Raw genomic sequence first — 27,751 nt, 5'->3', positions numbered from 1 at the left:
GTCACGTGCAAATATATTCTTCAAATCAGCCTCATTTTTTCACCTTGCCTGTCTGGAACGTGGTGGGGCTCGTTTTGTGTCATTGAGCGCGTGGATAAGAGGGCGCGTGGTGAGATGTATGGGTTACCTGACAGCTGTCGGTCAAGGTCCCTACAACAAACAACTTGATTGCACAACTTCCTATCGACACCGTCACCACTCGTCACTTTGTCCACCCTATTTATTCTCTTACATTTAAATATTATATATTTTTAAATTAAATTGTAAGTTTATTATATAAATTTTGGCTAAATTAATCGAAATAAAAATTTTAAATTATTTAAAAAATTACTCTTATTGTTTGATTTTAATGGAACTGTATATATCATATTTTAAAAGATTGTAATTTTTTATTTTTTATATATAAAAATTAAAAATGTTAATTTTAGTTCTAAATTTTCATAAATATTTTTGATTATTTATATTTAAAATCAATTATAATAATTTATTAAAAATTAAAAATATCAAATATAATTTATAAGAGTGTGAAAAATTCTTCTTTGTCTGGTAGCAGCAGTAAACGGGAAGAAGTAGCCATTCCTCGGAAGTCCTCAATCCTGGGGTCAATTTTTAATGGACCACCTACCCACCGCCACCGCCGCTGCCGCCGCTGCTGCCGCTGCGGCTTTAGTACATTACAGAATTCACTGGCGGAAGCAGCCGATAGAGTACTTTTGTTGTTTTCTCCTTTTTACCTCTCTTGATTTTTCCATTCTTTTCGTTTTTCATACCATTCCCTTTACCATTCATAATTCTTTTTAGTAATCCAACCACTCACTGTTAACCCCTGTACTTCAAGATCTCACCGCACGCATCTTTTAATCCAATGATTCAACAGATTCTTTTGATTTCTTTTCTATTTTTTTGTTCTATGTGTTCGTTAGAATTGAATTTGTGAGTTTTAATAGCAACCCCATGTGCTGAATCTGTCAAAATTTAATCCAGTAATAGGCGATTTGATAATGAAAAACACTCGACAATCGCTCGTTCTTCACTGTTCTTATCATTACGTACATTGAATCACTTTCAGACCAATGCTGACCATGTTTTAATGAAATATCTGCACGAATTTCAACCATTGCTACTGTTCCGTCTCTATGTTCTTGTCTTCTCTAGGATCAATTCTTTGAGTTATCCTGGGATCTGAGTTTTTGAGTTGTTTTTTCTTTCTCAATCTCAAGATCCCAATTCTAGCAATGAGTAATTCGTTATTCTATCTGTTTTTTGTTCTCTTTTTGGTGGGAATCTCCCATGGATCTTACATTTCTGAGCAAGAAAGAGATAGGATAACCCAATTGCCAGGGCAGCCAAAGAATGTGGACTTTGCCCAGTATTCTGGTTATGTTACTGTAGATAAGCAAGCTGGGAGGGCATTGTTTTATTGGCTGACCGAGACACCGACTAGCCGTGTACCGAAGTCGAGACCTCTTGTATTGTGGCTGAACGGTGGCCCTGGTTGCTCTTCTGTTGCTTATGGAGCAGCTGAAGAAATTGGTCCTTTCCGGATTAAGCCAGATGGGAGGACTCTGTACTTGAATCCATATGCTTGGAACAATTGTATGTGTGTCTAGCTTGTTTGGTTTTCCTAATCTAGTTTTCTGCTAACAATTCATGTTATCTCATCTTATCTTATCCATTGCAGTGGCAAATTTGCTGTTTCTTGAATCCCCAGCTGGTGTTGGCTTTTCGTACTCGAATACTACCTCGGATTTGTACACTGCAGGTGACCGGAAAACAGGTATTCTACTGATATTATGAATTAACACGGTATGGTTCGTGACACGTAACAAAACGATAAACAATGAAATGTTGGGACATTTAAGGATGTTTTGTTGTTGTGAACTTTCAGCTGAAGATGCATATAGATTTTTAGTGAATTGGTTTGAAAGGTTTCCTCAGTATAAGCACAGAGATTTCTACATTGCTGGAGAGAGTTATGCAGGTTTCGAGTTTCTCTGTATCCTCTACTTGCATGAACTAATGTCTATTCGAAACTCGATATAATGGCATGAACCCGTGTTCGGTTTCAGGTCACTATGTTCCTCAGCTATCACAGTTGATTTATGAACGAAATAAGGGAATTCAGAATCCAGTCATAAACTTCAAGGGATTTATGGTAATGAATTAGAGTCGATAATGTTGTCGTTCATACATTTATTTTAATCGAACTATTGCTCGATGGCGAATTATCTTCCTGCTTTGATTCTCTTGTTTAGGTAGGGAATGCTGTTACCGACGACTATCACGATTACGTTGGCACGTTTGAGTACTGGTGGACTCACGGTCTGATATCCGATTCTACGTACCGACTGCTGCGACATGCTTGTGATTTTGGATCCTCTCAGCACCCGTCAGTTGAATGCAAGAAAGCTCTGTCTGTTGCAGAGTTTGAGCAAGGAAATATCGATCCATATAGCATTTACACTCGTCCGTGCAACGGTACTGCATCGTTGAGACATAACCTAAGGGGTCACTATGTAAGTACATTCAACATTCTGTCAGTTTTTGCAAAAACTCCTTATTTGATTCGGTTTTTTGTAACGTTGAGGGAGTTTTTACGTTAAATTCAGCCATGGATGTCGAGAGCCTACGATCCCTGTACCGAGAGGTACTCTGTCGTGTACTTTAATCACCCCGACGTTCAGAAGGCATTCCATGCTAATGTAACTGGGATAACTTATCCATGGAGTACATGCAGGTTTGTTTTTATGGCATATTTGAGGTATCTCGTTATTTGGGCGCTTGCATGGTCTTCTGAATTCTTGCTTTTTTCTTTCACAGTGATCTTGTGGGAAGCTACTGGGATGATTCTCCTCTCTCTATGCTTCCTATATATCAAGAATTGATTGCTGCTGGTATCAGAATTTGGGTATTCAGGTAGTCCATTTCTCCTCATCCATTGCCTGGTATAGCTAAGGCCTAGCCCGATACACTTTTCCGAACAACCAAGTGTCGAAGAATATTATTCGCTTAAGTGGTTGTCGTATGAGATTAGTAGGAGCGATCCTTAATTAAGAAAAATATTAAATAAAATACTAGAATCGGAGAAGTTTAGGCGGTTAAAAGAAGTTTATCTTATGGTTCATGTAACAGCTCAAGCCCACCGATAGCAAATATTGTCTGCTTTGATCCGTTACGTATCGCCGTCAGTCTCACGGTTTTTAAAACACGTCTACTAAGGAGAGGTTTTCACACCCTTCTAAGGAATGTTTCGTTCCCTTCTCCAACTGATGTGAGGCCTCATAATCCACCTCCTTCGAGGCCCAACATCCTCGCAGGTATACAATTTGGTATCTGGCTTTGATACCATTTGTAATTGCTGAAGCCCACCGCTAGCAAATACTTTTCGCTTTGACCCATTACGTATTGTCGTTAGTCTCACGATTTTTAAAACGCGTCTACTAGAAAGAGGTTTCCACACCCTTATAAGTAAGGTTTCGTTCCCCTCTCCAACTAATATGGGACCTCACAGTCCACCTCCCTTGAGAGCCTAGCGTCCTCACTGACACACCATTCGGTGTCTGACTCTGATATCATTTGTAACAGTCCAAGCCCACCACTAGCAAATATTGTCCATTTTGACCTGTTACGTATCGCCGTCAGTCTCATGGTTTTTAAAATGCGTCTACTAGGAATAGTTTCCACACCCTAATAAATAATGCTTCGTTTTCCTCCTCCAACTGATGTGGAACCTCACAGTTCACCCCCATTGAGTCGGAACTTGATGAAAAGAGTCATGTCGATCAATACTACTTGTAAATTCCTTTATTTTTTTGTTCCTACATACAAAACATAATTGTCTGAGCTTCAGTTCTTATTCTTCCATTCTGCTGATCCTGATGAAACTTTCCCTTTCAGCGGAGACACCGATTCAGTGGTTCCCGTGACAGCAACGCGATATTCTATCGATGCTTTAAAACTCCCAACTCTAAGCAACTGGTATCCTTGGTACGACCATGGAAAGGTTAGTTCTTTCAACAACAAACATTTCTTGATTGATAGACTGAACTTGAAGCAATGTTACTATAACAGTTAGCTTTGCATACTGTCTTACGAGCTAATTCTACGACGATACAGGTAGGCGGATGGTGTCAAATATACAAAGGGCTGACGTTCGTTACCGTGGCTGGAGCGGGCCATGAGGTTCCACTCCACCGTCCTCGTGAAGCTTTCATTCTTTTCCGATCATTCTTGGAGAACAAGCCCCTTCCACGTTGAAGACGATCGTAATCATATTTACATCTAAAGAAGAATAGGACAGTTTATGTACAGAACATCTCGGGAAAAGACCGATCGGGAAGCATTCATCTCGAATGCTGTTATTCTTAGCTTCAAATATCATCATTCTTTATATTCTGATATGTCTTGTGAAGAAAAAGTTCAGCAAATGTATTGCCATTCAGCAGACAATGGAACATCATTTGATTTGTTTGTGGAATAACGAAGTCTCACTTTCAGAGCTTTTGCCATGATCTTGATTTTCTGGACAGGATTGAATGTATGCAGAATGTTGATCAGTCATATTGAACACTTTATTAGTAAAGAGAAGACTATCGGGATTTCGGGATTTCGGTTTCGGTTCAAAAATGCGGTGCGTTACGGACCCGAACCTTCCGAAAATGATGGAGGTTTTTTGTTGAGCTGCTTCTAGAGGAAAACGAGGGAAAGGAAAGGATTTCCTTTATATATTTAAACTTGAGGTGGCTGAGTGACGTTATGATCTAGATCTTGAAGTGTGAATTTAAACATAGTTCAATCAGTTAAGAAATATATCATTGATTAAGGGATTAGAAGTTCAAATTCTTGTATTCTCTATGTTGAAAAAAAAAACCCGAGAGGGTTGGTTTAAATTTTATAATATACATCTATTTGATAGTCGAACATTATAGACTTAATTGTTATTGTGCACAAGTTGACTAAATTAACTGTCTCTAAGGGGACTTATGTTATGGGGGTCTAGTTTTGTAACCGTCCAAATCCAATGCTAACCGATATTGTCCTCTTTGAGCTTTTCCTTTAAGGTTTTCCCAAGAGATTTTCACACCCTTACAAGGAATGATTCATTATCATCTCTAACTGATGTGGGATCTCATAACTTTGAACCTTCAATCGACTGGCTAAGCAACCCTGAGGATAGGAATAGTGAAAAAAAGATGAGGAAGAAGTAAGGTGGTCGACTCATCAGGCCCATGACCTAAAGACGGTAGATTCGAACTTTTGTCCCTGTCTAGAAACAAAGAAAAATAATTTTTTTTTTCAAAATTAGAAAATTTATTTATTTATTCTAAATTTTATTAAATAAAAACAAATTTATTTTTCTCCACATCAAATATGACTAAATATCAACTTAAATTACAAGGAAATAACTAATAATTTAAGAAAAAAACCAAAAAAAGTCAAACAAAACATTGACCGTACAACAATTCAAAAGAGTGCACCAATGCCCATTGCTACACATAGCCCTCATTTAAGACATTGGAAACGAAATAAAGTTGGACCACACCATAATCACGAGCTAACTCGATCACCTTTGAAAATTTCCTCCTTGCTAGGTCGACTCAGGATTCAGGGTTTCTATCAAATGCTTTTCTTTTCAATACACGTTAGGTATTTCACAAATTCTTCGACTCGAATTGCGTTCAAATCACATCAATAATACTTAAATCCATGTAGAATTAATTTCATGTTAATGCTCGGTCTTTTTCATTTTTAAATTAAATACATTTTATTGAAAATCACGAACAAGCATTTATCATATATATTTAAAGGTGTGTTCGAGATCGATTTTAAATCATTTTTTCAATTACGAAAATGGGATAAATAGTTGGTTTGAAACTAGCTCTTCATTTGTCGTTTTATTCTACAATTTTTTAAAAATATTATTATATCCTTTTCTATTTATTTAATATAGAAAAAATTCTAAAATATTTTTTTAATTTATTTTTAAGTTAGGATAATACAAATTTAATTGATATAAATAATATAACTATTTCCAACGGTTTTATTACATTAGTTAATTAAGTTAAATTATTAAAATAATTTTAATCAATTAAATTTAAATCTTAAAGGTTAGATTTTTTAATTTATTTAGAAATTAATTTTAATAATTATCTCCGAATGAATAAACCTAATAAAATTATATAAACCTTTACCATTATAATTATTTTACCATTAATAAAATTTTAATTATATAAGAAATTTGAACATCAATTATTTTAATAATTAAACCAATATTTATATCTAAAATCTTAAACTTTATGAATTTTTATACAATAAATAAAAATTTTGACTTTTTTTTAAACATTATAATTTAATGAAGGGGGAGAAAGTGGGAGTGATATAATAATAAAATATAGACTAAATTTTAAAAAATACTTTTTGACAGAGATTTTTTTATTGAAATTTAATATGACACGTGGATAAAAATATTATATAATAAAAGCTCAAATTTATAAAAGAAATTTAATTAGAGAAATACATGTGTGGTTGATATCTAATTAATAAGTCAACCAATTTTAAATTAGTGGATTAAGTGAATTAATTAAATTGAACGTGAAAGTCTTTATAAACCTGTCTAATCTAATAATTTTTTAATTAAATTACTTTTTTCATAATTTTTAATTTTATATTTATCTAATATGTCTGTATATATTTAATTTATTTTTTTTTATAAAAAATAGATGATCCATTAATAAAATTTAAAATTTTTAAATAAGACAATATTTAGATACAAAATAAAAATAATTTAATAATTTATTATGCAAAAATAATAATATTAATAAGTATTTTTTAATTTTTTTTTCTAGTTCTTATAAATTAATTTGTCCAAATTAAGAAAAGTACTAAAATTAATACTTAATTATTTTTTATTAAGACTAAAATTCTTTCAAATTCCAAAGAAAAAAATCATTTGAAAATTAATATATTTTTATAATAAATATTTGGGTAAAAACATATAATATTTCCATTTTTTAATTTAATAATTTAGTTTAAATTTTAAAATAAATTTATTTACATGAAACAAAAAAAAAAATATATTTATGGCTTAAAACTGATGATTAAACTATGTTTGAATGGACTGATCGAGAAAATTTGATATAATTTAGATTTTATATTATTAAATATTTATAAATTATAAACTATTAATTATTTCATAATAAAATTCAAATACAACTTTTTTTTGGATTTTAATCTAAGAATTCTGAAATGATAATAATTTTTGTTTCAAGAAAAAAAAAATTATGTTTCATAGGAAGAACATTCAAATTAGGGGTTATGCATTCTTTCCTTAAACCACAATTTAGATCGTTTAATTTCTGAAATCGAAGACGATTCTGTTAAACAAGTAGTTCAGAAATTTCAAGCAAGAAGGAGATGAATCCGAGCATTTTCTCTTGCAATCTACGGTCAAATTTGGGGAGCGACCTGGCCCTCAAGTCTTCCGCATCAAAGTCCAACGCCGAGGAGTTCCCAGAAATCAACGACTTAAAACTCCAATAATTTTGGGGGTATTTCGTTAATTTCCCCTAATTTGTTTGAGATTTTCAGATTCAGAACGACAAGTCGTCATGGAAACGAATATATCGCGTGTGGAATTGTCTTCATTTGCGCTCGTTTTCTGGCACTGGGATGAGGGATTTAACGAACTTTGAATTATTGGAGGGCCCTTCTGATGTGGAGAGGAGAAATAATTTTCAACTTTGGCGCGTCAAACGTTGCTGCTCGGCTCGATAAGGTCAATAAACTATGTTGATCTGTTCGGATATATATGATAAGTTCAAAGTAGCTGTCTGTAGGAGAATTATACAGAGCTTGAAAATCTCAATGCGTAATGATAGTCCATGCTGTGATTTAATTCCATGATAGTTAATTGATTAATCAACTTATTGATATTAGCATACGTGTTGTAGTTTCCTGATTTAGGTTTATCATTGTCTTGTTTTGTTCAAGTTTAATCCCTTTTCGCAGCCTGTTGAGGATATTTGTGGACTCTGTTTTTGGTATCAATTTAATCCTAATTAGATCATTACATCATGGTATTACATGGCTAGATTCCCCATGATTTAGGGTTTAGGGTTTAGGGTTTAAGTTCTAAATAATGATTTCAAACCGGTCAACTTTAGATAGCTCAACAAGTAGGACAAATTTGAAGCTAATTTGAGCGTAGTTCAATAAGTTTAGGTATGTACTCTCAATCAAGAGGTTAGAAGTTCGAATTCCTCGCTCATACATGTTTTTGAACTCAAAAGACAAAGTTTCAAGTGTTGAAATCTCATCCACACATTTATAACTCAATATTATAAAAAAAGGAAGGATTCAAATTATTGTTAACCATAACTTTCAAGTTTTTATTTCTTTTTCTTCAAACTACCTCCAGAATCCCTTACTTTGACTTAGAAACAAATTAAAAAACTTATCGAAACCAAAATCAACTTATTCTTTGAAAAAAATAATATACCGTTTTTATTTGGTTTTCAAAAAGTGAAGGCTCAAGTCTAGCACACTATAACGTGGTCCTTCTTCTCTCCCATCCTTTGACAAACCCTTCTAGGAAAGGGTCAGAATGATTGGTTGCAGGCATTACCATGCATAATTTTAATTCATTAAGTAACTTCCTCCACATGCATAAGACTATATAAATGAAGTACGAAGACCGTTGTGCTTTGCATTTATTTATCTCATCCTTCTCCTCCAAGAATTTCATTGCTTCTCTGTAAGCTTGAGAGCTTTGTTTCTGTTAATAAGGAGATAACTTCCATTCTCAATGGCAGCCTGTGGAGAAGAGCAGCGTACTTTGGAAGATACTTCAACTTGGGCTGTTGCGGTTGTTTGTTTTTTCTTGGTTGCTATTTCAATCTTCATTGAACATCTCATTCACCTCACCGAAAAGGTAGGCGTTCTTCTGTGTATAACTCAGTTATGTGTGGGAATTCTCCAAACGGTTGAATCTTAGCTTAAGTATCCCGCCCTTTTCAAGTATAGAACTTCAGTAGAATGCTGATTATGGCTCGATGCTAGAACGTCGTTGTGCATTTTTAATATTTGGCTCTGCAAAAGTTATCTTCTGATGAAGTTGTGCTTCTGTATGTCTGTGTTAATCCAGTATGTTATGTCAATTAAACCTTCATTTTCCTGCAGTGGCTGGAGAGAAGGCACAAGCCAGCACTTGTTGAAGCTCTAGAAAAGGTTAAAGCAGGTATTTGGCCCATCTAGTCACCTCAATTTTGTGGGAATTGTTTTTCTTATGTCAAATGTTGACTGTTCTCTCTTGTTGATGGTCTCATGAAGAGCTTATGCTGTTGGGATTTATATCCCTACTTCTAACTATTGGCCAAGATGCTGTCACTAAAATTTGCGTTTCGAGGGAGCTTGCGGCAACTTGGCGTCCCTGTGCAGGAAAAGAAAAAGCACCCAAGAACAGCCGTCTTAAACTTTTTGAATTTTTAGATCCTGATTATGGATCGAGGCGTATTTTAGCTTCAAAAGGAAACGATGCATGTGCTGATAGGGTAAAACAATCTCTTCAAAGTCTAAACACTTCCCTTATTGCCATTTGAACTCAGCTCTACTGGTTGCAATATTTCATTTTTTCTGTATAATAATAGACTAGCAAAAACGTAATTGGCATTGAGTAGAAATTGAGTGAGCTTATATTCCCAAGTGATTTGAAGCTTTCTGGGGTGAACAATTTTTCAGGGCCAAGTCGCCTTTGTGTCTGCATATGGAATCCACCAGCTCCATATTTTCATCTTTGTACTGGCTGTCTTCCATGTCTTATACTGCATCGCCACTTTGGCTTTGGGCAGAACAAAGGTAGTCTTTAACCTTTTCCACGTCTCTCTCTTTTTCCCTTGATCGGTTTCATGATTTCCTTTTAATTGTAGATGAGAAAATGGAAGGCTTGGGAGGACGAGACAAAAACACTTGAATACCAGTACTATAATGGTATAGTTTCCTTCAAAATCCATAGAAATCGCTAGATTTTAAGTGCTTTAATCACAAGGTTTCAAATATCAATCACAACACCAGCTATAAAGTGATCTTCTTAGGATGACTAACTGACAACATGCTAGGTTAATGCAACCATATTCTGGCAGATGATTTTTCAACAGCTTGGGACGAAGTCCTTTTTTGATAGTTAAGATTTTGCTTCATTTCTTTTGGAGCTATGATATCATTTTCTCATGTTTTATTGCAGAATTATTCATTAGAAATCCTTGGCAATACATACTTATGAAATGATATCTTCTGTCTTGCAGATCCAGCAAGGTTTAGATTTGCTAGAGATACAACGTTTGGACGCCGACACTTGAGCTTTTGGAGTCGTACACCAGTTTTCCTCTGGATTGTAAGTGTTTGTCACAAAATTTAGTCAAGAAATTTGCTCATGAATATGAATTTGGCAAACTATTCACTCTTCCTAGAAACTCTTAGCAAATTATGTTAAAGGGTGATGGCTCTTGTGAGTCTTACATCAAGAAAAAGATCAAAGAGATACAGATGAGTCCATAATTATAACTTTCATAATGTTCTCATTGAACTATAGTCTCCTGCCTTTGCATCTGTGTACGATCATATGGTTTGAACCTCCCACTGTTTTTATAAGTACTTTATGGTTTAAATACAACAAAATGACATTATACATGATGTTCATCACCCCATTTCTGTCGTGTAGGTTTGTTTCTTCAGACAATTCTTTGGATCAGTTACCAAGGTTGATTACATGACATTGAGACATGGATTCATCGTTGTAAGCAAAATATATGGTATAGTTAATCTATAGAGATTCTGCAAGTCCATACCTTTTAACATGAGCCATTTTTCAGGCTCATTTGGCCCCCGGAAGTGAAGTAAAATTTGATTTCCACAAATACATTAGCAGATCTCTCGAAAATGATTTTAAAGTTGTTGTGGGGATTAGGTTTGTTTCTTCATTATATACATGAACTTGATTTCATTTATTGATATTGGTTATAAAATTTTGACCAATCTTCTAATCTGCAGCCCAGCGATGTGGCTATTTGCTGTTCTGTTCATCCTAACCAATACGCATGGTAAGCTTACAATCACTGCATTTCATTTTTTTAGTTCCTCCCAATCTCTGAGTACTTATTGAGGAGTGCTTCGTTTTTATTCCTTGTCAGGGTGGTATTCATATCTATGGCTGCCTTTCATCTCCTTAATTGTAAGCTTTTTTCCATACTTCACCATTTATTTTTAACAAACGACTTGTTTCACGGTTCATTCAACGTTCGTTTTCCTCTTTATGTAATGCAGATAATTCTATTGGTGGGAACGAAGCTCCATGTTATCATAACAAAGATGGGATTGACAATTCAAGAAAGGGGCCATGTTATAAAGGGTGTTCCCGTCGTTCAGCCCCGGGATGATCTCTTTTGGTTCGGACGCCCACAACTTATTCTGTTTCTGATTCACTTTGTTCTCTTTCAGGTACTTATCAAAGCCAACTTCATATCTTTCTAAAATTGAACATATTTTTTCTCCTCCCTGAAATATGACATTCCCTCTGTGATTGCAGAATGCATTTCAGCTTGCCTTCTTTGCTTGGACCACAGTAAGTAATTCGACCGAGACCGTCCTACTTTCGTTTTTCATCTGATAGTATTTGTTTTTCTCCTCTTTCTGTAGCTTCTGAAATTATCTACACTGAGAACCAACCTCCTCTAATACTTGGTTTAATTCTCTTTCAGTATGCATTTAGCTTGAGATCTTGCTTCCATCAGAAGATTGAAGACATTGCCATTAGACTCTCAATGGGGTAAGTTCACTAACAAATCTGTAAACATCCCAGAGTTTTATTCCGTCTTTAAACCGCTAACCGAAACCGAATTCGACAACTTTCAGGGTCATCATACAAGTTCTATGCAGTTATGTGACGCTCCCACTCTATGCTCTGGTTACTCAGGTGTTTACCTTTTCAAGATCATTATACTATGAACTGTTTTCTTGAGCTTGATTAAATATGAATCTCATAATAGTTCCATAAGAAACTAGCCATTCATCACCTTGTATGCACTTGATTCCAGATGGGCTCTAACATGAAACCAACCATTTTCAACGAACGAGTAGCAACGGCATTGAAGAACTGGCACCACTCTGCCAAAAAACACATGAAGCAACACCGCAACCCGGATGGTACCTCGCCATTCTCAAGCAGGCCAGCTACTCCAACGCACGGTATGTCTCCCCTCCACCTTCTGCACAAACATCAGCAGAGCAGCACATCTCCCAGGCTATCTGATGCTGAACACGACCGTTGGGGCATTGAAGAGCGGCCTCTTTCACATCATAGTAGAGCTCATGATCATCAAGAACACGAACATTCCATTCGACCTTCTTCACATCATAGTAGAGCCCATGATCATCAAGAACACGAACATTCCATTCGACCTTCTTCACATCATAGTAGAGCCCATGATCATCAAGAACACGAACATTCTGTTTCCAGTGGAGAACAGGAGATGACAGCTCAACAGCCAAGTTCAACCGTACCAGGTACCACACCACGTCCTGCTCGTAACAAAAATGAAATCACTAGGACTCCCTCAGACTTCTCATTTGCCAAATGATTTAGCCATGGGAAATAAGATCACCCACAACACATATTCTTGCACGTTCTTTAAGTACAGGACAGTTCTTTTATACACTTGAGATCACAGTTCTATAGGTATGGCATAGCAACTAGTTTCCTATAGCTGTTTTTCCCAATTTTTCTATATTAATTGACAATAAAGCCATTCTTTTTCCACAATGTTCTATATGAAATGTTGTTGAGATCTTCCATCTGTGATCTGTCACTTCTTGCAGATATAAAATATTGTATGGATTTTTTGAAAGTGTTGAATGCAAAGACAAAGCTTATCTCCATTGGAAAAGTGAGCACCAACTACTTTAAATGTTTGATTTTGATGTTTAATATATGAGTGAGTGGTTTATATTATAGATTCCATTTTTATCATTCTTTTGTTGATAAGACTGAGATGTCCCTTTTAATATCTTATCCCCAAAGAAATGTATCTTTGAACTAAAAGTCAATTTTGTTAGATTATTTACTCCATGGCTAACCTCATAGGGATCGTTTGGCCCTCGAGTTGAGTCCGGTGGAACGGGCTTAAAAGCTCCATCTATGGCTAACATTATGTTGATTTTTCCAAATCCATAACCCTAATTAGGAGTATATATGGATTGGGTTGGGTTGTGTGAGATCCCACATCGGTTGAAGAGAGGAATGAAGCATTTCTTGTAACGGTGTGGACACGTTTTTAAAAACGTTGAGGGAAACCTGAAAGGAAAGTCAGAAGAGACAATGTCGACTAGTAGTGGACTTGGACTGTTACAGGTTGGAAACATCTTTAAGGTTGTTATTTAAAAATCATACTTATCTACCATACATGTTACATTATGACTATAATCTAGTAAAGTTCAAATATCAAACATTTACAAGTCATAATGCATCACTAACCAACATCTCTCAAATATTCTTAAGTTTCATAATAATCTTAAAAATAAGGTAGGGTTGAGTTGTAACTCTATTTTAGGTTGGTCAGGTATACCTGACAAAAAAAATATCGACCTGCGAACCGATCCAACTCTTATAGCTTGAGTTGGATAGTTCAAGTTAGTCAGGTTTTCAAGTCATACGAACACCTCTAGCTCTAACCATGATCTTTACCTCGATGCCTCTGATTATTAGACCAATTACCCCACGACTCATTATTCTTCATTTTGAGCGATATTTTTTCCTCAATTAGTCCACTTCTTTGCCTTTTTTTTTTTCTAATTCTAACAACTTTCACCTTTGTTTATTTTTTTTATTTATTTTTTTATTTTTTAATGTTATTCGACCTCTCTAAAATATTAAATGCTAGACAGGTGACCGACTTAAATCCATTTACTTAGATTCTTATGGAGTGAAATTCTCTTTAAACGTCGTAATCATTTTATAAAATAGAAATCTTCATTAATAAAATTATTGATCTTATTAACAATTGTTTTCTTCATATTACGACATATTATAAAATGAGAATTAAAATTTGAACCTATACTCTATTAAAAAAATAGCTAAAGTAATAAAAATACGAGCAAGCACGGTCTCAAAAAACCCTCTTGAACTTTCAAAAATTTCAATTATACCCTTAAGCTTTAGAAAGAAAAGAAAAAAAAAGTAAAAAATACATTTATAGTTAATACTTTATTTAAAAAATACATTTATAGTTAAATTAATAAAAATATTTCTCAAACTTTCAAAAATAATATTAATAATATGATTTATGAGGTGTAAATAGATATATTAATTTTTAAAAATTTTCAATCATATTTTTAATTCAAAAATGAAATATTGACCCTTTAGAAGAATTATTGAAAATTTTGAAATTTTTAGAAATATTTTTATTAATTTAATAAAAAAAATTATATATTTAAGTGGGTGACACTCCGATAATATAAATAATTAAGTTTCATTTTATTAAGACAAAATTCGATGAAATTAAATAATAAGATATGATGGATTTGTTTGGTAATGAAAAAATAATTATATGATTTGAAAGTTGAAAATTTTGGATTTTTTTATTATTAAACGAAATAGTGAAAGCCATTGTCTTCATCCACCGTCTCCACTAACTGAATTTTTTTCTCCAGAAACAGAGAAAAAAACTGAAATCTTGGTGATTTTCACTCGATTTCATCGTAGAATCGTAGCATTTCGAGTCTAAGACGGTGGTGTTATGCATTTAATCGTCTGCTTGATTCGTAGTTGGATCTAATTTGAGAGGATTCTTTGTGTTATTGATCGTTGTGGATATGGAGGTGAGACCCAATCCGACGGGCGACAATTCCTCGATCTCGCAGCAGCATCTCACCAGTTCTTCATTGAAGCAGCCGTCCGCTTCTTCTAATCCTATCGACTCCAACGCTGTTGCGCAGAGGTGAAACTTCTTGTCGATCGTTCTTTTTGTTTGTTGATTGTTTTTGCTCCCGAGGTTGTGGTGAATCTTAAGAATCGATAAGAAAGTAAAAGAAAACGATGGCGAGAATTGAGGAATGTACGATTTAATGTTGCTTTTTAGTGTTTATAGTAAATCTGGTATGTTGATTGTTGGCTGCTTTTCCTTGTTTTGATTATCAAATTTGTAGAAGGCTTGAGATTCATGCTTTCAATGAATTCTTATTAATTTCGATTCTTGTAATGAGATTTTGACGTTTTTCTTTATTTGGCTGCAGGCTGCAAAAGGAATTGATGTCACTGATGGTATGTTTTGTAGTTTCTTTTTAGTTTTACATTTCTCATGGTGTTTCTTTGATTCTTGAATCTTTTTATTTACATGATTCTCTTGAGTCGGTATTGATGGTTGGTTGAAACAGTGAGAATAAGCAATTCTTGGGTTTGGTGATCGATCTTCATTTGGAAAATGTGTAATTTCCCTTTTGTTGGTGGATAGAACGATGGTCCCATCCCATCCACTCCCTGGGACAAGGGTAGTTTGTCATGACATACTTGACATTTTGTTTTGCAGCTTCTATGCTTCTTATTATCATGTATGGACTTTAACTTTGCATTTCTTTTGTAATCACTAGCAGTATGTTTTGAAGATTGTTGGGAAAGGAGTCCATGTTCGTTAATTAAGGGATTGATCATGGGTTTATAAGTAAGGAATACATCTCTATTGGTATGAGACCTTTTGAGGAAACCAAAAGTAAAGTCATGAGAGCCTAGGCTCAACGTGGACAATATCATACCATTGTGGAGGGTTGTGATTCCTGACAGTTTGTTCATTGGACTTCTTGTAATTACCACCATAGTCTCGTTCTTTTAGATTGGAGTCCATTCCTTCAAGACTCTTTTTATGGTCGTTTTTGTACATTATTTTTCATTTTCTCAATGATAGATCGATTTCTTACCAAAAAAGAAGAAGAAGAAAAACTTAGAATTTCATTTGTTGCTCGATCGTTAGGCAAATAGTGACTCCTTGGACTTCAACTTTGCACTTCTTTATCTGCATCATGCTGAATATATGTGTTTACTTATTTCAAAACAGTGAAATGGTTGGAGGGAATTAGGAACTTTATTGTTTTGTCTACTTTATATAAATGGTTCATTAACCATATTTGTTTGGTGGTGCTCTCTATTATAGATGAGTGGAGATGATCTTGGTGTCTCAGCTTTTCCTGAAGGTGAGAGCATTTTCACATGGATAGGCACGATTGAGGGTGGGAAAGGAACTGCATATGAGGGTTTGTCTTACAAACTCTCTTTACATTTTCCCATGGAGTACCCTTTCAAGCCACCCCTTGTTAAGTTCGAGACGATGTGCTTCCATCCAAATGTCGACCAATATGGCAACATTTGTCTCGACATTCTTCAGGTATCGGTTCAATATACAGGGGTGTTTTTGCTTTTATGTTGGATGGTTATTGTACAGGATAGGAAAAACACCCATGATCTTTATGGCAAATCAAGTACCTCAACGTTCCTTTAGTTGATTTTTCGAATCTCCTGATACTTACGTAACGTCCTTTTCGATAGGATAAGTGGTCTTCAGCATATGATTGCAGAACCATTCTTTTGTCTATTCAAAGCCTATTAGGAGGTTTGCTCATTTCTCCCTGCATATTTGGGAATATTATGATCTTGATGATAATTCTCTCATCCCATGTGAAGTTGTGTTTACAATGCAGAGTCCAACCCAGAGAGTCCTCTCAACAGCTATGCTGCTGCTCTTTGGAATAACAAGGAAGGTTGGACTCGACTCCCTCTCTCTCTCTCTCTGTCTGTTGCTCGCCCTCTGGCCCCGTAGACCGAAAAGTTACTTATTTTATCTGACACTTCTAAAATATATAAGCTTTGACCCTAAAATATAAGCTTCCACTTCCTCTGAGCTGAATTTGTTTCAAGGGCTGACATCTCTTGCTCTTCTCATGATGAACATGAAGTAATGAAGACATAAAGCTAAGCTGATTGTTTGTTTTCTCATTGTCTAGATTACAGAAAGATGGTCCACAAACAGTATTTTTTGGGTGCAGTCACGGAAGGCTGATTTTGAAAAGCCGAGTAGAGAACAAACATCGACACCGCTAAAGCTCGAGATAATAAAAGGTCTGACTTTATAACATAGAAAGAAATAGAAGAAAGATTACATTACATTGACATGTGAACTGGATATCTGTACCGTTTTATAGCTAATTTCTCTTCCCTGTAATTAATTGCTGGAGAATATTTTACAAACTTGGAAGCACCTTGCCGTGCTATTTGCTAGAACTCAGAAATTTACAATATAGCTTCCATTTTAGGCAACAGAATTCACATGTGAAATTTGAGAACAGAATTCACATTTTCTCAACATTGCTGAAGCTTTTATGATAATCTAGAATACCATACACATTATCTGTCGAAGTCTCTATTACGGTTGTACCAAGCTCGGTATCTCGGTAGCTTGGGTGCCGTGTCCTAGTGCTTTACGTGCTCATTTGTGTAATATATGAGTGACAATCATTGCAGAGTTGTTGACAGAAGAACTTTACCTCTTTAGAAACCATGGCTTGGACGGGTGAAGCTTCGTTCTGTTCATCAAGATACAAAGATAAGAGTAAGTCATCCAAAGTCTATTTGACTAACGGTTAGACTAAGTAACGACTCAACCTTGTAACTATTTTGAGAATCACAAGAAGATTATAAACTCCATTATGACAACGATTTCTAAACTACATAAGTACAACGAGTTAGCAGATGGATTACTATGTCGGAGTGGTGATGGTTTAGCACAACACCCTCGTTTACGTCTCTTTGTTTTGCAAGCGCAACTATATATTGATTATTATTATGTTGTTTTAGATTATTGAAAACATCACATAAGACCAAAGAATTATAAGTTAATAAGATGACAAAGAAACAGCTTGTTAATGAGACAAGAAACCAGACACAAAACTTTTCTCTGTTTCCATTGGACTCTACAGCCTGTGTCGTATGACTTTGCACAACCCTCCTTCACCTCACCTAGTCCAAATTCTCATACATTCATCTTTTGATGTTTTTTTTGGGCGTAGCGTATTCTTTTTTTTCATGTGTTCGGTTTGTTTGGTTTAGGATTAAGTTTGTGTAATTTGTTCGGATTACAAGGGGAAAATCAAATACTTTCTCATGAATGAAATGATAGTGAATTTCAATATGTTTGGTACGATCGTCATCACAATACAATGTTGAGGACTAGTTAAGGTGACACAGATATCACAAACAAGTTTTTGAACCCAATAAAAGGTCTGTAGTTGTAGTTATCAATGAGCGATATTCAACATCTGTGGATGGTCGTGAGACTGTAGGTTGCATCTTAGTAGAAAGTAATTCCAAAATGTTAAGGCTAAAGAGATATCGTATTTGATACGTTTGAGAGATGAACATTTGTAGGATGATGCGAACTGATTTACTGCAAAGACAATGTCAGATCTAGTTGTAACGGTTCAAGCTACCGTTAGCAGATATTGTCCGATTTGGTCTGTTATGTATCGTCGTCAACCTCACGGTTTTAAAACACGTACATTAAGGAGAGATTTCCACACATCCTTATAAGGAATGTTTCGTTCCTCTTTCCAACTAACGTGGGATCTCATAGTCCACCTCCTCGGGGGTCCAGCATCTTCACTAGCACACTGTCCGTTGTCTGACTTTGATACCATTTGTAACAGCCCAAACCCACCACAAATATTGTCTGCTTTTGCCTATTACATATCAACGTCAGTCAAATGCATTTCAAAACTTTGAAGTTGACGACGATATGTAATGAATCAAAACGAACAATACTTCAACGTCCACAATACTCAAAATTGTGATTTGAAGAAGCATAGACCCCAATTGGGAGTTTCCAGACTAGGAACAACATCTGTGTCTCGTCGGCATCAACCAAAACATAGAGCTCTCGTGTTCGTATGGATGTACGAAGATTGTCTACCTATTGCCTTAGTAAAGTAGTACTTACTCTTGCCTTTCTCAAGCCGTTAACTGAGACTGGAGAACGAGCCAAACGATCCTTTTTCCTCACTTTAGGGCTTGCTTGCTTTTAAACAAGGGAATAGTCCAACTTTCAATCGTCATACGGAGCTTAAGAGTACTATCTATTTCCGATAATAAGATAAATATATAATCCTTAGAATCATTTTAAATGAATGAAATAATGACATTACATTATACTTATTAGAGCCACTCTAAATAAATTGGGGTCACGAGTGATAAGGCAGATAATAACATTCATCGAGAGATCAAAGAGTAGAATGTATATTCGATCATAAAATAACCATAGAAGTTAATTTATTACATTAAACTAAAATTATCTTGTCTAAACAAGAAAACCACGAGAGTACAATTTTTTTGTTGTATTCCAAAAGATAACGGAGGCATGTAAGGTTTCCTCGGGTCACCTAGAGCTAGATGGAGATTGGCCCTCGAGTGCAAAGACAGAAGGGAGCTTGTAATAGTTCAAGACCACCACTAGTAGACATTATCCGTTTTAGTCCGTTACGTATCGTCATCAGCTTCATTGTTTTAAAACGCTTCTACTAGTGCGAAGTTTTTATACTTTTACAAGCTTTGTTCCTGTCTTCAACCGACGTGGGATCTCACAGAATTTAACGTTAAGATACTCAAATATTTGCTCGGTTTAAACCGCCGACGTAAAGTATAAAATAAGGATTAAAAATGGGAGAGACAAAGATATGGAGAAGAAAAGAGGAGCCAAAGCGTGCAATGAGATGAACGGCCGCCGATGAACAAAAAAACACAGAATTTCTAACTTCTATGGCTTGTCAGTTCATTGCAATAAAAAAAAAATTAAAACATCTTTCTCTCTCTCTCTCTCTCTCTCTATATATATATATATATATAAAATTAAAATTGAAAATTTTAAACAAAAAAAAAGGGTTTCAAAGTTACCGTCAGTTTGAGCCAATAGATCCATGGTAAATTTGCTTTTTTGTGCTTGTTCTTCTCTGTTTTGCTGCAAAAATTGGGTAATTAACAAACAGTCACTGTAAAACAATACTTTTACTTTTACCCCTCTTCACCATCCACACCCACCTGCAAAATTTGACCAAAAACCCTAAGTTTTTCTAGGTTTTGTGAGTTTGAAATGAAACCCTAATGGGTCAATGAGGACGGTGAGATTAGATATATGCATGGCTCCTCATACGCCATCTGCGGAGACCCATCGGAGCATCGATGAGCTCTACAAATGGCATACAGGGAGCCAGGCACATACATACACACAACATTCCTTGCATTATAAGGACAACTCTCGAAAAACTTTTTTTTAAGATGAACCAATTTGAACATAGTTCAACTGTTAGACATCATGTTTCAGTCTATTCACCCGTCCACCAATTATGGTGTAAGATTCTAGGATAGAAATCGAGCTTTCGAAGAAGGGTTTTGGATAGGGAGAAAGCTAGGGTAGGGTATGACCCTAGAGAGGGAGAGAGAGAGAGATGGGAGAGATAAGAAGGGGTGAAGATAGGAAGAGAGGGAGGTATATATGCAAAAGGGTAGAGAGAGAGAGAGAGAGAGAGGTTGCTTGGTCATGATCAAAGAAATGGAAGAGATGAAAAAAGGCCCACAAAAAACCCTATAGAATTGGCATACAAACAAGTGTCTTAAACTTAGGGAATTAAGGAACCCTAATGTATGGTGGGGTTTTTGTGTATAGTTTTTAGTATGGGAGAGTTTTGTGGGGTTCTAATTTCACCCCATCTCTTGCATCTAAATATAGTCACCGACATAGGGTACCATGTCGAGATTAGTCGATATAATGTCAAGACTCGAGAAAGTGGATAAATTGTTAAACATGGTTGTGTCCCCTGATAATCACTATACCCGAAATCAAAATATAGCTTCTAATTTCAGTTCTAGAGATCTAACTATATAAAAACGTTAACTTTACTTTGAGATCCCACGTCGGTTGGAGAGAGAAACAAAACATTCATTATAAGTATGTGAAAATCTCTCCCTAACATACACGTTTTAGAACTATTAGGTTGATGACAATACGTAACTGGCCAAAGGGAACAATATCTATTAGTGGTGGGCTTGGGTTGTTACACTTACCTAATAATCTCGTCTAACTTTGTAACAACGTCAACTATACACGGTTCGAGCTATACCTAGGGAAAAAATGTGTCGAGCGTTCGGGTCTAGGGTTGGGTTAGGAACCACACGAGTTTCCAAGCAAAGGTTGTTTTAGGTTTGAGATCTCCTTTTCTAGGGTCATAAAAGCAAAGATTGCTTTTGTTTTTCTGAATCTCATTTTGTCTTGAAGTGTTTGGAAACACATATGATTCCTCATATCTCCTTCTCTTCTCCACTTCCTAGTTTGCATTCATTTTGTGCTTTCAAACCTCAATCAAACCATTAAAAATGATGGGAAAATATGGAAAATACCATAGACAATCTTTTTATCCACTAGCTCAAACCCACCGCTAACAAATATTGTCCACTTTAGCTCATTACGTATCGTCATCAGCCTCATGATTTTAAAATGCATCTACTAGGGAGAGGTTTCCACACCCTTATGTGAAACGAGTTTCAACATGTCTGATCAATTTCTTAGCTTATACAATCAATTTTTGATCATATCAACTCAACACTAATAAGACCACGTCACATTAACGGTCTTAAAACAAACTTCATTGCAAAGACAAAACAACAATAGAATACGAAATCGAAGGAAGCGATCGGGAATTTACAAAACCCTAAAACCAAACGAACAACCGGTGAGCTTCCAATCTCTCCCGAGTTCTATTTCAATGGCTTTTCCTCATCTAGCAATGGGTTCGAGTCGAAGGGTTTGAAGGATTAGAGTTCCCATATGAATATTCTTGGAAATTTGTATGAATATATGATGAGGGTTATTTGTTTGAGCTTTTGGGTCAGAAAAAACTTATGTTTTGTAATGAAATCACTGTGTATTTTTTCATTGAATGGTCAGAATCTTCAGCTCCCAAAACAATGCTCTTCCAAAGGTTTTTTTAGGGCAGGCATAAGGGGAAAAATGGACAGTGTCAGATTCAAAAATATATAAAAATAATTATTTAAAATTATAAAAAAATGTAATAAAATTTATTAATTTTATTTTAATAATAGTCAAATAAGAATGTGCAAAAATATTAATTTGATTATTAAATTTTGTTCGAGAACTTCCAAAAGGCCTCACATCCAACACCTCCCCTTATTCGAGGCTTGACTCCTTTGGAGTCCTTTGTTCGACATTCGAAGATTTGTCAATCTATTGGCACGGTTAAGTTTAGGGCATGGCTCTGATACCATGATAGACGAACACGACTCTCCACAATGGTATGATATTGTCCACTTTGAGCATAAGCTCTCATGGCTTTCCTTTGGGCTTCCCAAAAGGTCTCACACCAATGAAGAGTGTATTCTTAGATTATAAACCCATGACCATTCCCTAAATTAACCGATGTGGGACTTTCATACTTTCAAAATTTTATGAGTATTTTTTAAACATGATATTAATCGTAAGAGTATTTTTAAAAAATTTTAAAAGGGTATCAATGAAATATTGTTAAAAGTTCAAGGGTATTTTTGGAACTTTTTAAAAATTTAAGGGCATTATTCAAACTTTCAAAGTTTAAAGGTATTTTTATTAATCTAGTCTATGAGGAACAGTAAAAAAAATTTAACATTTTTTACAGTTACGAGTGTTAACATTACTTTTAAAATTTCATGAGTATTTTTTAAACATGATGATACTAACCGTAAACGTATTTTTAAAAATTTAAAAATTTTAAAGGGTATCAATCAAATAGTATTAAAAGTTCAAGGGTATTTTTGAAATAAACTACTAATTACGAGGGTATTTTTGAAACTTTCAAAGTTTAAACGTATTTTTATTAATTTAGTCTAATTTAAATATTTTGTTAAACGGCAATTCTTACCCGATAATTAATAAGTTTTGTGAATTTTTTTTAAAAAGAGTTAGAAACGTCTTCAAAATCGACGATTCAATCTCTCCACCCTGTAATTATCGAACTCGAAAAAAAAAACGTATCAAAATTTGTAGGTTAAAGATAATTTAGATAACATTAAAACCTTTTTCGTTCTTTAAAGGTCGGAGATTCAAATGACGCTCGTGACTGCCACGTGTCGAAAAACAAATAGACCTAGATTTTAATAACAAAGAATCATATTGGACCTACAAACATCTACTGAGTCAATGATTCTCAAAAGATTTTGTCAAACAATTTTACACAATGATATATAATGCAATACAAATATAGATGAAAGTAACTCTCATGTTTTTTTCCACTTTCCTATAATTTTACCTCGGTCAAAAAGTAGAAATAACTTAAAAGAGCGTAAAAAATTAGGGTTAACCTCGAACGTGTTAAGAAAGATTGGATAAATTGTAACAGACTAAGCCTACTACTAGTCGATATTATCCTTTTTGGCCCGTTACGTATCACCGTCAGCTTCACTGTTTTAAAACGCGTCTATTAGGGAGAAGTTTTCATATTTTTATAAAGAATATTTCGTTTTCCTCTCCAACCGATATTATCCGTTTTGACCCGTTACATATTGCCGTCCATCTCACTATTTTAAAACGCGTCTATTAGGGAAAGGTTTCCACATTCTTATAAAGAATATTTTGTTTTCTTCTCCAACCGATATTATCCGTTTTAGCCCGTTACATATTGCCGTCCATCTCCCTGTTTTCAAACGCGTCTATTAGGAAGAGGTTTCCACATTCTTATAAAAAATATTTCATTTCTCTCTAACTGATATTTATCCGTTTTGACCATTTACATATCGTTGTCAACCTCACGATTTTAATACATGTCTATTAGAGAGAGGTTTCCACATTGTTATAAAGAATATTTCGTTTTTCTCTCCTACTGATATTTATTGGTTTTGACCCTTTACGTATCGTTGTCAGCCTCACGATTTTAATACGTGTCTATTAGGGAGAGGTTTCCACATTCTTATAAAGACCGATATTATTCGTTTTGGCCCGTTACGTATCGTCGTCGGCCTCACTGTTTTAAAATATGTTTATTAGGTAGAGGTTTCCACATTCTTATAAAAAATATTTCGTTTTCCTCTCCAACCGATGTGGGATCTCGCACAATTTCTCACGTTCTTTCTTCTCTACTCTGCCCTTCCCAATGTGTGAGAGGTATAGTTACGGTAAATGGATAAAAGCTTCACGAACGTTTTTTTTAACTTTCGTAAGTCGGATTTTTACGATTCAAAATCAAAAGAAGTTAAATGCATGTTATTCACGATAGGCTACACAAATTCATGTTTTTGTTGGATAATTTCAAGCTTATAAACATATAATTAAATTCTTTGACCAGTCAAATATCCAAAGAGAAGAAAAAAACAAGAGATTTTTAAAAAAATGGGAGGGAGGTGGATATTCAAGAAAAATCCAAAAAAAAAATTTGAAAAAGATAGTTTTTTTTTTACCCCAATTGAAAATGACATTTATGCCCTCTCGTTACGAGCTAGGGGGATCCCGAGTCCTCACTTTCTCTTATTTACCGTTAATTCCCTTCATCTTCTCCGTACGAGAAGGCGTAGACTTGGTTTTGTTGTGGTTTTTTCTTATGTGGAAGAAAATCTGATTGTATTTGATATTGATGAACCTCGACCGAGATTTATCATTATTAAAGAAACTAAGCGGAAAGATGTACGATCAAGAAGTTTGGCCAGATGGGGTTTTCTTTGTACGATTCTATCATTTTTCTCGCTCTAGATACTGATTAAATGCGAGACCAAACTTCAAAATCTAGTTTCATCTGATATTGATGAATCTCGTCCGAGATTTATCATTGTTAATGAAATTGAGCGGAAAGCACAAACTTAATAAAATTGTTACTGTTATATCTTCGGTTCATTCGATCCCGATTCAAGTTGTAATTGAGATAAAAAGAAAGCATTTTTAGTCTAAATCTCGATTAGATATACGATCACGAAATTTGACCCGATGGAAATTTCTTTGCACGATTCTACCATTTTTCTAGCTCTCGATTGCGAGACCAAAATTCAAAGACATAATTTATGCAGTTGAACAACAGCCATTTACCCACGTTGGAACTAAACAAAAAAAGTAAAAATTAAAAAATTAAAAAAAAAAAAAAACTGTAAAAAGTAGTAATTAAAAGTGCAGACCGGAGGTAAATTGTTTTTTAACTGCGCTAAAAATACTCCCAAATTTTTTTTAAAAAAATGGATATTATTTTTTAAACTTAAAAAAAATTTATAAATATTTAATAATAGAAAATATTCTAAAAATACCCTTTTAATTAATACTTTTAAATTTTGGTAAATTTTCTTTAAAAATAATATTGAAAAATTTGGGAAATAATATCGTAATAATTTTGTATCTAATAGCTATTTTTAAATACGTTTAAGAAAACGTGGTGGAGGTCTAAACTGTAATTTACCAAAATTTCTAATATTACGATAGTTTTCAAGAAATGGCAATTTTGTGGTGCGCGGTAAAAAAATAAATTCATCCGGCTCGATCAAACGCGTAAATATTGTTCTAAATCGAGGTTTATTATTTTTTTACTTATTTGTGGAAAAATTGAATAGAACTAAGGAGTGAGGGCCATAGGTTTGGCAGTTTACTTGAGATTGAGGGACCATAGTAAAAATTGTACTTTCATAATCCAGTATTGTCTTTCTTAGGACCACGGCAATGTCCCCTTGCTTTGTTTTGTTTTGTGATTTATTAATGGATTTCTTAACAGACCTGTCTGCAGCAATGCAGAACAAACTCAAACCAACTCAACCATGGTTAGTTTTTAGTTTAATCCCGGTTAGAGATTTCTGCCCGTCGAGAACCAGAATTATATTTTCATCACTATACCTGCCTTCCCCTCGGTAAAACGTTTCGGTTTTATTGGATCCTTTTTCTTGTTCGAGAATCTCCTCCTTTCTCCATTTCTCCTCGAAGACTGATCGGGATTAGTTCAGTTATGTTTCCATTCATTTGGAATCTGAACTCTCCTCTCTTCCATTTCGTCCCGAGGAGTGTTCGGGACCAATTTACTCATATTTTCATTCATTTGGAATCTAGGCTCCTCTACGTCTTTTTTTTTTTTTACTTTTTTATTTCATTTGATCATTCCAAGTGAAACTAAATGAAAAGTACGATTTTTTTTATTAAAATTACTATGTGAAACTAAATAAATAAATATTTATTTTAATGGGTTGATTAGTAGCCGATATTGTCTGCCTTAATCTATTACATATTGATGTCAATCCTTAAGAGGTTTATACACTTTTATAAGGAATAATTTGTTTCCCTTTTTAACCGATCTGAAATCTCACGTATTAAAATTTGAAGGAGAAAACTAATTTATTATAATATATATATATTATTTATCTTGAAATATTATTATATTTATTAAATATGTCTAACATTTTAATATAATTTAATGAAAATTATTTCTTTAAAAGGAAAATTATTTTTAAATTAATTAATGTTATAATGTATATATATATGGGATTAATTTTCAGTTTAATTATTTATTTGTGTTATAAAAGCTAATGGACTCCACGTGACCCGAAACTATCCGGGGCCATTATTCAATAAGCCCAATGCAATTTTTATTAATGAATTTCGAATTTAAGTTTAAATTTAATTTGATATTTACGGTTTAGTTAAATTCTAATTCAATCAATTAAAACGTTATTTATTTTTTTTAAAAGGGTAAAAAAACATGTCATTAGTAAATTTAGTTATCTAAGCAATTTGAAATTATCCATTTAAAAAATAAAAATAATTTAAAAAATAAAGTCGAGATTGGAATATGAGACTAATGTAAATACTTTTTAAACCATATAATTAATTTTATTTTATATATTTAATAAATATTTAGCATATATTCTTTAGCACAAACCGGGTTCAAAATTAGTTTATGTCAAACCAAATTACCCGAAATTTAGTGTCAATTTAAAATATATATATATATATATATATATATACCTATATTTTATTTATTATTTTTAATTATTTATTCTTTTAAAGTCTTTTGTACTACAGTAAAAAAAACGACTCAAATGTTGAACAAACGGTGTATTTTTTTTTAGAGATCTAGATCAGGATCGAGCCATTGATTAATGGGAGGCTGTTCGAGAGCTCCAAAGGCCTCAGAGAAAGCTCTATGATATACTTTGTTCAAGTAGAGGATGGTCGAGAATGGTTGAGATGAGTCTCACATTAACTCATTAAAGAGAAAATCGTTGATTTATAAATAAAGAACATCAAATGTTTTAAAAAACCAAAAGCAAAACCACGAGAGTCTTGTAATCCGACCAAACCGAACCTATAAACACCTAAATTTATAGTATTACGTTAGTTAAATCAATACTAACTAATTTTATTAGTATAATTATTATGTTATATCACATTTAAACAACTAAAAAATAATGACCATAATTTATTAAAATAAAAGATAAATAGACACGTATATTAAAGTTCCAATGCACGTATTTTGACATATAATATTTTTAAATCTATTTATAATATATATATATATATATATATATATGTAACATCAATTTTCTTTTTATAAAGTTGTTTTTTCTGATGTAACATTTTAAAGTTAAAAAAAAATAATAATAATAATAAAATAATAACCTCAGAGAATAAATTTGTATGGGGTACGATACGGTGTCGAAGGAGGA

General features: G+C 34.1%; 3 protein-coding genes across 8 annotated transcripts; all 3 read left to right on the top strand.

Annotated features, from left to right (window-relative positions):
* The first annotated feature begins 634 nt into the window (after nt 1-634).
* On the top strand, nt 635-4,508 carry LOC111466346 (serine carboxypeptidase-like 27). The gene is made up of 9 exons (XM_023110950.1): nt 635-1,596; nt 1,682-1,777; nt 1,889-1,981; nt 2,070-2,155; nt 2,256-2,516; nt 2,610-2,737; nt 2,821-2,916; nt 3,898-4,003; nt 4,117-4,508. Exons 1-9 carry the CDS (start codon nt 1,236-1,238, stop codon nt 4,255-4,257), a joined length of 1,368 nt encoding a protein of 455 aa, XP_022966718.1. The 5' UTR covers nt 635-1,235; the 3' UTR covers nt 4,258-4,508.
* Nucleotides 4,509-7,325: 2,817 nt separating this feature from the next.
* LOC111466542 (MLO-like protein 2) lies at nt 7,326-12,949 on the top strand. 4 transcript variants are annotated; one of them, XM_023111246.1, is made up of 16 exons: nt 7,326-7,774; nt 8,811-8,929; nt 9,178-9,235; nt 9,328-9,548; nt 9,736-9,852; nt 9,924-9,984; nt 10,299-10,387; nt 10,715-10,789; nt 10,866-10,960; nt 11,044-11,093; nt 11,184-11,224; nt 11,317-11,490; nt 11,579-11,614; nt 11,751-11,818; nt 11,905-11,965; nt 12,087-12,949. In XM_023111246.1, the coding sequence occupies exons 4-16, from the start codon at nt 9,333-9,335 to the stop codon at nt 12,627-12,629; spliced, it is 1,626 nt and encodes a 541-aa protein (XP_022967014.1). In that variant the 5' UTR covers nt 7,326-7,774; nt 8,811-8,929; nt 9,178-9,235; nt 9,328-9,332; the 3' UTR covers nt 12,630-12,949. The 4 variants fall into 4 exon arrangements, with proteins under 4 accessions (XP_022967014.1, XP_022967013.1, XP_022967011.1 ...); XM_023111245.1 differs by lacking the exon at nt 7,326-7,774 and having other exon boundaries at nt 8,624-8,929; nt 12,087-12,438; nt 12,496-12,949; XM_023111243.1 differs by lacking the exon at nt 7,326-7,774 and having other exon boundaries at nt 8,625-8,929; nt 12,087-12,345; nt 12,403-12,949.
* Nucleotides 12,950-14,610: 1,661 nt separating this feature from the next.
* Nucleotides 14,611-17,350, top strand: LOC111466553 (probable ubiquitin-conjugating enzyme E2 C). Of its 3 annotated transcripts, none has more exons than XM_023111259.1 (6): nt 14,611-14,984; nt 15,280-15,307; nt 16,191-16,421; nt 16,583-16,646; nt 16,718-16,794; nt 17,038-17,350. In XM_023111259.1, the coding sequence occupies exons 1-6, from the start codon at nt 14,860-14,862 to the stop codon at nt 17,164-17,166; spliced, it is 654 nt and encodes a 217-aa protein (XP_022967027.1). In that variant the 5' UTR covers nt 14,611-14,859; the 3' UTR covers nt 17,167-17,350. The 3 variants fall into 3 exon arrangements, with proteins under 3 accessions (XP_022967027.1, XP_022967029.1, XP_022967028.1); XM_023111260.1 differs by having other exon boundaries at nt 14,612-14,984; nt 16,735-16,794; XM_023111261.1 differs by lacking the exons at nt 16,583-16,646; nt 16,718-16,794.
* Nucleotides 17,351-27,751: the final 10,401 nt, after the last annotated feature.

The sequence above is a fragment of the Cucurbita maxima genome, unplaced genomic scaffold (genome assembly GCF_002738345.1).
Source record: "Cucurbita maxima cultivar Rimu unplaced genomic scaffold, Cmax_1.0 Cma_Scf00031, whole genome shotgun sequence".
NCBI lineage: Eukaryota > Viridiplantae > Streptophyta > Magnoliopsida > Cucurbitales > Cucurbitaceae > Cucurbita > Cucurbita maxima.
Note: the sequence above shows the minus strand (reverse complement) of the source record. Positions and strands in the feature narration are given on the sequence as shown.

Coding starts and splice junctions, on each gene's coding strand:
- LOC111466346 (XM_023110950.1), top strand. CDS start 1,236: ATGAGTAATTCGTTATTCTATCTGTTTTTTGTTCTCTTTTTGGTGGGA. Junction 1,778..1,888: donor TGCAGGTGACCGGAAAACAG/GTATTCTACTGA, acceptor GTGAACTTTCAG/CTGAAGATGCATATAGATTT. Junction 2,917..3,897: donor ATCAGAATTTGGGTATTCAG/GTAGTCCATTTC, acceptor TTTCCCTTTCAG/CGGAGACACCGATTCAGTGG.
- LOC111466542 (XM_023111242.1), top strand. CDS start 8,804: ATGGCAGCCTGTGGAGAAGAGCAGCGTACTTTGGAAGATACTTCAACT. Junction 8,930..9,177: donor TCATTCACCTCACCGAAAAG/GTAGGCGTTCTT, acceptor ATTTTCCTGCAG/TGGCTGGAGAGAAGGCACAA. Junction 9,236..9,327: donor TCTAGAAAAGGTTAAAGCAG/GTATTTGGCCCA, acceptor GGTCTCATGAAG/AGCTTATGCTGTTGGGATTT.
- LOC111466553 (XM_023111259.1), top strand. CDS start 14,860: ATGGAGGTGAGACCCAATCCGACGGGCGACAATTCCTCGATCTCGCAG. Junction 16,422..16,582: donor TTTGTCTCGACATTCTTCAG/GTATCGGTTCAA, acceptor CCTTTTCGATAG/GATAAGTGGTCTTCAGCATA. Junction 16,795..17,037: donor TCTTTGGAATAACAAGGAAG/GTTGGACTCGAC, acceptor CTCATTGTCTAG/ATTACAGAAAGATGGTCCAC.